At 35.6% G+C, this 12,033-nt stretch overlaps 1 protein-coding gene across 1 annotated transcript; it reads left to right on the top strand.

Moving 5' to 3' along the window:
- Positions 1-482: 482 nt before the first annotated feature.
- Positions 483-10,611, top strand: LOC131537196 (interferon-inducible GTPase 5-like). Its single transcript, XM_058770495.1, has 3 exons — positions 483-1,129; positions 7,060-7,095; positions 7,195-10,611. Exon 3 carries the CDS (start codon positions 7,198-7,200, stop codon positions 8,359-8,361), a length of 1,164 nt encoding a protein of 387 aa, XP_058626478.1. The 5' UTR covers positions 483-1,129; positions 7,060-7,095; positions 7,195-7,197; the 3' UTR covers positions 8,362-10,611.
- Positions 10,612-12,033: the final 1,422 nt, after the last annotated feature.

Here is a 12,033-nt window from a genome sequence, read left to right as displayed (position 1 = left end):
AAAACCAATACAGCACCCTTTGGCCTCAGTTTTCAATTAACATTATGATAATCCTGAAATCCTGAAAAAAAGTATGAATAAATACATTAAGTATTTATAACGTGAATTAAAAAATAGCTCACTATTTGGCAGATATTTCATTACAAACATTTTAATTCAAGCCCTTATAAGTGCTTATAAATTGTTTATTATGTATTTGTAAATAAGTTATTATTCATCAATGAACACCTTCATAAACCCTTTACAAAGGGAACCTTAACTCCCTGTATATTTGTTCATAAAACATCACAGATTACAGCATGCAGGCTATCTCCAATTCTTCTCCTGTTCTACTACTCTGGATTTATAATACATAACCTGACAGTTCAGTGGCCTCATTTATAACTGTTGCGTACGCCCAAAAAAAAAAAAAAAAAAAAAAGAGGCGTATGCTACTTCCTACGCGAGAGGTGGGATTTATAAAAACAAACTTGACAGGAAAATTGACGCACCTGAACGCAAACTCTGACCCATGCGTACGGACTTTTTCCTGTAGAGAGATGAAGTAAATAACTATTTTAAACTATATGTAACTGTAACTGTATGCATCACATAGTTCACACAGGACTGGCGGGAAATGTGCATCGATGCACCTTTATTATGTACGTTACTTGGTTTATTTTCATAGGTGAACTGTCTTTGTAGTGTTAAGGGAAAGTACCTCCGCAGCGTGTGTTATCAAACTAGAGAAAGACAGAGTCTTTGCTGCTTGCCACAATAATTCGCTATTTTTCTGCACTAAACAAGCAAATGCTTGTAACAGTTTTTTTAAAAATTTATTATTATACCCTCTAATGAAAAGTACATTGGTTTTCACATCTCTTGATGGCAGTCCCTTCACTACTGGAGAAACGTATGTGGTGTTGTTATTTGCACCATGAATAAGTTAGTGCCCAGAATAAGTAGCCTCAAGATGATAACCAGGAGAGGGAATATTATATGCTTACTTGAGTCCTCCTACAAGAAGGGGCATTCCCCTTAACGGAGTATAGATGAAGTGGCTCGTGATCTGTATAGACTTGTTTGCAGTAGAAACTGTCTAAGGCAGTGACACAGTACACCCAAAGATATCGAAAGTATATTTTTACAGGTAAGAACTTTACTTCCATCTTTCTGTAACATTAAATAGCTTTTTGTCTTTCAATGATTGTAAAACTGAATTTTATGATCTTTAATATGACATATTTCATGGTGCCATTCAAGGTTATTGTGCAATTTTGAGCAATGTGCGGGGTGGTGAGCGGGGTATAGTTGAAACACACAGTCTCAGTTATACCCGCTGTTGAATCCTATTCTGATGAAATATTCCTATTACTGATGAAAGCTATAACTGCTTCTGAAACCCCAGTTAGTAACTTAATAAGAGTAATCTGATTAATGAATATGTGAATGAGTTACTGTAGGTAGTGAATAAGTCAAATGTTATTTGTTTTGTTTTTACAGTTGTACACATGAACTGGTTTGCACCTGTATAACTCTTAACTCTTGTTGTTTAGTGTAAACTGTGGGTCATTAAGCTCCAGGGCTCTCAAGTTTTATCAAAAGTTTGGAGTGAGATTACTTCTGTTAGGAGAGGAGCCACTCAAATATTTGCAGCAGCAGATTTGGTTTGGTCCTCACACTGCACACAGTGTGACCCATTAAATACAACTATAAAAAATAAACCAATAATAGTGGTAGTAATATTATTGCATTTTATTTATTTAGTTTTTGTTTTAATAAAGTAATATGCAAAATAATAAAGTGTGATAATATTAGCCTATATTATAATACATTATATTATATAGTTTTAAATACAAATACAATTATTTTATAGTAAATTTAAAAATAAAATGATTATATTTACTTTTTTATAATATGAATTTTCATCATTTTCAAACTTAAAATCAGCAAGCTTTCAATTATGTGCACCCCTGGTTATATCTTAATATTTAAATACATTTATTTATTATTATTATTTGATTGATTTCATTCCCAAATTGCATTGACTGTTCTAAAATGTGAGATACCAATGTTTCAGGAGTTTAGGAGACAGAATAGCACACATGGTTATTCGGTAACTGTTATATTTCCTATTTGGGTTATGTATATGCTTTATTTTTTAAGATGAACCGTTTTCTCCAATGCATTGTCGGATGCCTCTGTTTCCTGTCATATCATTGAAATGAATTGATTTCAAAAACAGTTTTTATAACTATTAAACTATATCTTATGATTTTAAATCTGTGTTGAACCTCAGAACAATCTCAATATAAGAAGAGGTGTTAAATTTTGTGGTGGCTGTGCTTTCAAATTAAATTATTATAATCTTAATTCAAGTAAAGAAGGATTTTGAAAGTTTGTCAGTAATCTGTGTTGAGTTCTACTGTAAGCTTAACCCTGCCTGCTATAAATTAGTTAAAAATTATTAGCAGTTGAAAACATTTAGAAAAGTAATCAAATGTAACCAGTTACATTACTTTAAAAATAATTGAAATAGTTACACTACGTTTTACATTTTAAATAGAGTAACTTGTAATCTGTAACCTATTACAGCCTATTACATTTCCAAAGTAACCTTCCCAACACTGCTGATACATTTGTATTTTTTTTATATATATAAAACAATTTAGTTTATTTATTTGTAACTTTTTTTAATTTAATTTGTCAGTCTTTTATTAGATGTACAATTCTTATAATATCTCTAGTCCTTTCCTTAGTTTAAGGAAGCCAAAGGAAAGTTAAAGCTGTTGGAGAGTTCTTGACTGCATCAATAATAAGTTAGCACGAATTTGGCTATATTCCCCAACATCAGCTCTCACTATCTTTGATCACAGGCAAGTGATTTCACAGGAATCATAAAATGCTTAAAAAAATTAAGGGGTTATCTACAGCATCCATCTTGGTTTTCCAACATGTATCAGCACATCCATGTTGCCAAGAAACAAAAGCATTCTAATTTCTGATTATCTGGTAGTTGGCATTTAACTCTCAATATATATACACAATAAATATACACAGTACACACATTACATAAACAAAAACTTATTTTGGATGCGATTAATCACTAATGTTTATACAGATTAAACTAAGACATAATTTGAAACTGTAAAGGGTTTACTTTCATTTAAGTAAATTCACAATAAAAACTAAATATTATTCTTTTGTAAAACAAAGGAAACAATATACAGGTGCATCTCAATGAATTAGAATGTCGCGGAAAAGGTCATTTATTTCAGTAATTCAACTCAAATTGTGAAACTCGTGTATTAAATACATTCAATGCACACAGACTGAAGTAGTTTAAGTCTTTGGTTCTTTTAATTGTGATGATTTTGGTTCACATTTAACAAAAACCCACCAACTCACTATCTCAACAAATTAGAATATGGTGACATGCCAATCAGCTAATCAACTCAAAACACCTGCAAAGGTTTCCTGAGCCTTCAAAATGGTCTCTCAGTTTGGTTCACTAGGCTACACAATCATGGGGAAGACTGCTGATCTGACAGTTGTCCAGAAGACAAACATTGACACCCTTAACAAGGAGGGTAAGCCACAAACATTCATTGCCAAAGAAGCTGGCTGTTCACAGAGTGCTGTATCCAAGCATGTTAACAGAAAGTTGAGTGGAAGGAAAAAGTGTGGAAGAAAAAGATGCACAACCAACCGAGAGAACCACAGCCTTGTGAGGATTGTCAAGCAAAATCGATTCAAGAATTTGGGTGAACTTCACAAGGAATGGACTGAGGCTGGGGTCAAGGCATCAAGAGCCACCACACACAGACGTGTCAAGGAATTTGGCTACAGTTGTCGTATTCCTCTTGTTAAGACACTCCTGAACCACAGACAACGTCAGAGGCGTCTTACCTGGGCTAAGGAGAAGAACTGGACTGTTGCCCAGTGGTCCAAAGTCCTCTTTTCAGATGAGAGCAAGTTTTGTATTTCATTTGGAAACCAAGGTCCTAGAGTCTGGAGGAAGGGTGGAGAAGCTCATTGCCCAAGTTGCTTGAAGTCCAGTGTTAAGTTTCCACAGTCTGTGATGATTTGGGGTGCAATGTCATCTGCTGGTGTTGGTCCATTGTGTTTTTTGAAAACCAAAGTCACTGCACCCGTTTACCAAGAAATTTTGGAGCACTTCATGCTTCCTTCTGCTGACCAGCTTTTTGAAGATGCTGATTTCATTTTCCAGCAGGATTTGGCACCTGCCCACAGTGCCAAAAGCACCAAAAGTTGGTTAAATGACCATGGTGTTGTTGTGCTTGACTGGCCAGCAAAACTCACCAGACCTGAGTATTGTCAAGAGGAAAATGAGAAACAAGAGACCAAAAAATGCAGATGAGCTGAAGGCCACTGTCAAAGAAACCTGGGCTTCCATACCACCTCAGCAGTGCCACAAACTGATCACCTCCATGCCACGCCGAATTGAGGCAGTAATTAAAGCAAAAGGAGCCCCTACCACGTATTGGTATAAGGCCAACAATTCACTAAAAATGTTTTTCTTATTGGTCTTATGAAGTATTCTAATTTGTTGAGATGAACTTTTAAATGATATAATGAACTTTTCCACGACATTCTAATTTATTGAGATGCACCTGTAAATACTGTATATATAAACTATATAAAAGTGCTGCATGTGCGTGATGTGGCCATGTGAATCCTCACGTTCTGTTCTTTATGCTGCTTATGACTCTTGAGACCCTCACGGAAACCTCTTCTGCCTCGTTCTTGTCAGAAACTGAGAAACTGTGGTAATACAAACGGTAATCAATATGCCAAAATTTATGTTTACTACACTTTTACTACAATAAAACCATGATTACATTTCGTAAAGGATGACTTAAGGAACAATTTAGTGGATTCACTTGCATATTTTTTTTTTTTTACACTCGCGTGTCATTCCTGAAACTGTATATGTGGATGTTTGGTCCAAACCAGACATTTCTTCAAATTGTGAATGGATTATGTAGAGCAGGGTTCCTCAAATCTTACCCTGGAGGTTTAATCCACTGCAGAGTTTAGCTCCAACCCTGATCAAACTCACCTGTCTGTGATTTTCTAATGATCCTGAAGACATTGATTAGCATGTTCAGGTGTGTTTGATAAGGGTTAGAGCTAAACTCTGCAGGAAAGTAGATCTCGAGGTCCAGATTTGAGAAGCCCTGATGTAGAGAAACTGAGCAAAGGGTGTTGCCCTTATAGCACAGCTGGTTTTGACAAAATTTGACAGCCAGAAATGACTGAGATGGCTTATCCAAAACCAGCATGTAATTGTGCATATAGTCTACTGAAATTTCAAATACCCCACCACCAGAGTTGGGTATAACGCGTTACTGAGTATCACTGAGTTACTGTAATCTAATTACTTTTCCTGGTAACGCAGTAAAGTAATGAGTTACATTTTAAATGTCAATAAAATCATGTTACTTAAGTTACAAATGCAGTGTTAAAAAAAAATGAAGTAAAAATCATGTTTTGCGCGTCAGTATGCCCTTTAATAAATCACCAGAGAATGCAAGATAAAATGAGAGTCCTACAACATTTATAGTCTGGCATTATAGTTTGGGAAAAGTTCAACAAGTGAATGTGTACAAGTTCATGTTACAGTAACACTAATAAAGTAAAAAATAAATGTCTCATCAGAATGAGATCAACCGCTGGATTAAACCGCGTCGGCATTACAATTCGAGGCTTTTTCCTCACAGCGCGCCTTCTTCCAAAAACGGGGCGTGAGCGTTTACATGTTCGTGTGTCTCAAGCTTGGTTTCGCTTGGATGATTATCTTATAGCGCACGATGTGCGAGGGCATGATCACATTATAGGTGAGCTCAGACGGAAATCACTGGACCTCACGTAGGTTTCATACGGATTATTTTATCAGAGAATATTTGTTTTCGACATGACTGACTTCATTTAATAATAGACACTTCAAGCTTTCTTTAGATATAGGCCTGCGTATTTCTCATGTCATTTTCATTCATTCTTGTGACTCGTTTCAGGAAGATATTCACGGAGACTGAGAATGCAGAAAGCGCACTTGTTTTCTTTATTTTACAAAACCAAAAAAAAGAAAAGTTTTGTTGATATTGGGATTGAATCAGGGTATACAAATAATAGGCCTACTTATGTTTATTTATTTTTTTGTCAGTATGAAATTAATGAAAGATCTGAGTTTCTCTTTGTAGTGTATTTTTTAGGTTTGATTACTTTCAAGTTTACTTTACTTTTCAAGTTCAGTAATTAGTAATTGGATTACTTTTTAAATGCATTAATCAGTAATGTAATCAAATTACAATTTTAAAGATTAATTAGTAATTTGTAGTGGATTACTTTTTTTTTTGTAACTTACCCAACACTGCCCACCACCACACACATGCACAAGTTCCTAAGAACCCCTTTCTCTCTCTATCACTAGCAAAGCCTAATAACCTGACACATATTAGCAATGTATTAAACAATGCTAGAGGAAAAACATCTGTGTGATGAATCATGCTAGTGATGTATTAAGACATGCTAAAACACCCTAGCAAATCCCTATCAACCACCCAGGACAACCTAGCAACCACATAACAACTGAGGTCAAGCTTAAAGCAACTTCAATCTTAAAATCTTGATTCTTCAAGTTTTTCAAACTGCTTCAAACTTTCTTGCTATGCTTCCTGAAGCCAACATCAAAGTTTGTTTTGAAACTTTAAAAAAAAAAAAATCTAGTTACATTTGGATTTTTTCAGCTTACAAAAATTAACTGCATGTTTAAAAATAGTTAAGGGTACATTGAAAATGCAACACCTTATAATATGACCAAATGGAACATGACATACATATATGAAATATTGTGGAAAAACAATTTCACACTTTGCTAATTCATGCAAAATCATGAAATGAATTCTAATAATATATTTAAGTAATATTACAATAAATTTAAAATCGACTTTTGATCTCTGGGATTGTCTGTTGACTCTGTAGATATGATTGTTGTTCAGTGTTGACAGCACAATTGTGTCATATTGTTTTAATATTCAATTTCTGTACTTAAACCAGGTGTTTCATTACTCCTCCTGGAACCAAGAAAGTCAGGTAATTAGAATTTTCAGTTACATTATTAAATGACATTATTTAAATAAGAACTATGTCTCTAATTCTGAGCATTCATTAATGTTTAAGTTTGTTTTTCAGAACATGGAAAATCAAGACACTGCTGCTGTTGATGCAATAAAGGCATTGGGCGAGTCCACTCTGGAAAAGGCTACAGCAAAAGCTAAAAAAACATTTGACCAGTTTGTTAATGTCTCACTTAACATCGCTGTGACTGGAAAGACAGGATCAGGAAAATCCTCCTTTGTAAATGCACTTAGAGGTCTAAAGGATGAAGATGTTGGAGCAGCACTTACTGGAGTCACAGAAACTACAATGGTGTCCACCATGTATGAACATCCTGGAATGCAAAATGTGAATATCTGGGACCTGCCTGGAATAGGAACCCCAAACTTCAAAGCAAAAAAGTACCTGAAAGATGTCAAGTTTGACACCTATGATTTCTTCATTATCCTTGCCTCAGAGAGGTTCACAGAGAATGACATCATGCTGGCTAAAGAAATAAGAAAACAGAAGAAAAGCTTTTACTTTGTTCGTTCCAAGATTGACAATGACATGTCTTCAGAGAAAAAGAAAAAAGGATTTGATAAGCAGAAGGTTCTTTCCATAATAAGAGAGGATTGTCAGAAAAACCTGAAAGACCTGGGAGACCCCAAAGTTTTCTTGATATCGTCTTATGATTTGGAGGAATATGATTTTGAATCACTTCAAAACACTCTCGAAGATGATCTTCCAGAACACAAGAAGTATGCTCTTCTACAAGCCTGGCCAGTGTGTTCTGCCGCATCTCTTGAGAAGAAGATCAAGATGTTTGAACGGATGATCTGGGCTGCATCTCTTGCCTCTGCTGGTGTAGCAGTTATCCCTGTGCCTGGCCTATCAGCAGCATGTGATGTAGGCATAGTCGTGCTTTTCCTCACAAGGTGCTACTATGCATTTGGTTTGGATGATAGATCACTGACAAGGCTTTCAGAGAAAGTTAACAAGCCCCACCTGAAAGATTTGGCCAAATCTAAATTTGTTACTGCCATCCGAGAAAAAGCACTGATCAGATTGCAAGCGTCTGCTGCGCTCGCTGCCATTTCTACTGTTGAATATTTGTTGAGTCTCCTTCCAGGTGTAGGCAGTGCTGCTGCTGCAGGAATATCCTTCGCTACCACTCAGTACCTCTTGAGAGAAGGAGTAAATGATCTGGCAAATACTGCTCGAGTAATCAGAAAAGAAGCTGGGCTTGCTTCTGTTCATTGAGCTATGTCCTACAGAGCATGTAAAAGATACAAAAAAGGGAATCTGCACATCAAACTAAATGCAAAGTTAAAGGTCCTTTGAATAAAATTTGATCACTGAAGATTTACATGGAAGTGGCAACAAAACGAAATTGCAGTAACAAAAATGTGACCGTGCGCACAAATAAAAAGAAAAAAGCAAACTTTCCAGTCCGTGCTGGACTATCTTCAGTGCTAAAGATTACAACAATGCTTAACAAACATTTAAGATCAAGGCACAAATCGGAGACATCAGATAATTAAGTGAATCAGTTTCCAACAACGCAGGTGATTTTTTAAATTTTACCTATAGTACATAAGTCTCTTAGCAATATTCCTGGCCGGCCTATAATGTCTGGGATTGGATCACTTACTAAACCCATTTCCAATTTTATTGATGCCCATTCAACCTTTAGTGGTTCAGTTGCCATCATATCTTACAGATACTGGTGACTTCCTTGAAATGTCACATATTCGAGACCTTAATGATAACATCTATTTGACAACTCTTGATGTTACTAGTTTATATACTAATATTCCTCACTCTGTGGGCTTACTGGCTTTAAAATTGTTTTTGAAAACAAGAGAAAACAAAATACCTTCTGATTTATTGGTTGAAATGGCAAAATTGGTTCTTTCTAAGAATTACTTTAGATTTCAGGGCGATTTTTCAAGGTACAACTATGGGAGTGACTTTTGGCCCTGATTATGCCAATTTATTTGTGGGTTATTTGGAACATAAATATGTATACAATAATAATCTTTTTTCAACTAATATTGTCTTCTATCAACATTATATTGACAATATCTTTATGATTTTCAGTGGTAGAGAAGCAGAATTGTTCATATTTTTGACTATAGAACATGTAAGTGTAGGGTTTGATACATAAATATAATTTTAATTTAGCTCAAAGGGAATCATTTATGATTTTATAGGTAATTTGAACAGAATCACTGTTTTGCGGCTGATCACTGAGTCGGCAGCGATTCACTGAACGAGCCGTATAACATCAACTCTGCACTGGATATTAAAATCCAAAATATAGTGAAAACACTATTAATAAGCACAGTAACAAGATCGGCAGATTAAGACATTAACTTGTAAGCACAAAACACAAGATACTTCTCTTTTGAATATAAATAAGACTTTATTTATATAAACCTAAGACATAAACTAATCTAACATGAACACACGCATTCACACATTCACACGTTGCAGAAAGAGAGAAAGGATGAGTTTAGAGAATGAGAATGTGAAATCCCAAGTTTATAGCAATATGTGCTATCACATAGACCTGAACAAACCATCAATCACTTATTTAACCCTCGCACTGAGTTTTGCAATGAGGCTAAATTTTATATTAAATGCACCAGTTCAGTTAGACCTGGAGGTACTTGCTTGCGTTGCCTTTGTGTTACAAGGATTCCCTTCTGTCGTCGTTGTTGCAGGAAAAGGGGTTTCCCGAGTTGGTGATTGGCTGGAAGTTCAGTAGTCTTTGAAGGGATGTCTTGGGAAGCCAATGGTTGGGCGTTGGCTGAGGATGGTTTTGGAGTCCGTTGCTGGTTGAAGTTTGAAGCAGGTGAAGTCGGAGCTGGACTTTGCGGCAAACTTAACTTTTGAACACGAGACTCAACGGAAAGAAAAGAAACTAAAGTAAAAGAATAAATTGAGTAACGAGACTAGGTGGTTTTTCCTCTCATCGTGGTGTTAAGTAGCAACTGGCCAGTAGGCTAGAGCACGCTCAAAGAGCGCTAAAACAGCGTCAAAACGCGGTGACGAGAAGAAGAAGAGGAGAAGGGAAGATTTGATGGTGTCCTGAGGTTTTAAACTCGGCTTTTTGGACACATCCCATCTGGTGTCTTGACCAATTAGATAGGCTATTATCTTAGCTAGGGTTGTTCCTTCCATCATAAATCAGTTTGTTATCAGGTCACATGGTCTGAATTTTACACACTCTTGCAAAGTATAATTTTGGATGTGATTTCTATAACCAGAATATGATACATTTGACAAAGAATCAGTTGGAAGAAACGTTTCAAGCTAGAAATGTCAAACTCATACATACCAAACACGACTAACCTTAAAGTCATTCAATAGTTATTAGAAAGACATACATAATATGTGCTTAAAACATGAGTCTAATGTGTGGTTACATACATAATATAGTGTTATGCCTAGAAAAGTTCCTTTTAGGATGATTTTATATGCATATGAAAAGAAAGTCTCTGTGTAGATCTGTGGGGACCAAAAGACATGTTCTTTGGACAGAGGATTTCAGTCTGGTTCTTTGTCTTCTATGTGTGGGGAAAAGTCAATCTAAAGAAGCTTGTGATTTCTCTCGTGGAACACATGTGATGGCCATCTCTTTGACCATTAATCTTGATTATTTACCCCAAATTTGACGATCTCCTTCCTGCGTTGAACACTTATCAATAAGTGTTCTTTTGTCTTAATGTTGCAAACTGTTCTGGAAGAGGCTTGTTGGTTAGACTTGCTCCAGAGGTCGGAGATAGGCATCTTTACGACGTTGTCATGTTCTCCTGGAATTTCGGCTCCTCATGTTTCGATGTCCTGATCGAATCTTAGTTTTGTCTGACTCGTTCTGATGCTACATAAGCATTTTCTGTCTGTGTTACTGAGTAAATCAGATGGTGTGTGTTAAGACTGTTTGCTGATATGGGGTTTAGCAAAAAAATAAAATAAAATAAAAACTTTGTCTTCATAATATTAAAAGAATTGATGCCAATGTACATGCAAACCATATACTGGAATATGTGATCACTTTAATTTGTTACTGCACTTTTTTTTATTTTATCCATTGCTATAATTTACCTTTGCTTTTACTGATTCTTTTATCTCAAATCATCTGTTTTGAACATCATTAAAAAAGTATTTTCTGTGGCAAATGCCAATAAAACTTAACTTTTCAATTAAAATTTTCATCTTCATTTATGAATTCTGGATTTTTTTTTTTCAATATCACATATAACCATGTATAATGTCTCATACATTATAAAATACAAAATGTTTTTTTTATTGGGTCTTTTGTGATAACTGTTTGTATATGCAGTTAAACTATACTCCCGATATTTATTTATTGTTTTAATATAATATTTTGCCTAAATCTACTTAATTATACTAAAAGTCTTGACTGATAAATTACCTACTGTACAAATATACTTACTACACTTACTACACTCATTTGTGCCAAATGTTCATGTTCATGCTGGTTCTTTTGGCCCAGAGACATAGCACGACTTCAAACACAGCGCGGAGTAAATGCGTCATCTGCATCAGAATGTTATGATTGGCCCAGAGCTGTTGAATTTTGAATTTCAACGGCTCTGGATTGGCCTGGAGTAGACGTCTTACGTCACCGCGCTCTGAACTCGTACGTGCTCATACCGGTAATTTTCCTTCTGCGTTCACACACAGCAGAATTCCCGCAATTTACTGGTAATGTTACAACTTCTCATACCGGTAAATTGCCGGAACGAATTTACCGGTATTTTTGAAAAGGTCCTGTTCACACAAGATCTCTTTACGGCAATTTACCGGTAATTTTCCGCAAAAGTCTGTATGTGTGAAAGGGCTTATTGTCTCCTCTCAGGGAACCATAGTCTCAAGAGTAACCTGAGACATTCTCTTTCGAGT

This window comes from Onychostoma macrolepis, chromosome 03 (assembly GCF_012432095.1).
Source record: "Onychostoma macrolepis isolate SWU-2019 chromosome 03, ASM1243209v1, whole genome shotgun sequence".
NCBI classification, from domain to species: Eukaryota; Metazoa; Chordata; class Actinopteri; order Cypriniformes; family Cyprinidae; genus Onychostoma; species Onychostoma macrolepis.
The sequence above is the reverse complement of the archived record's forward strand: the minus strand, read 5'-3'. Positions and strand labels throughout refer to the sequence as shown.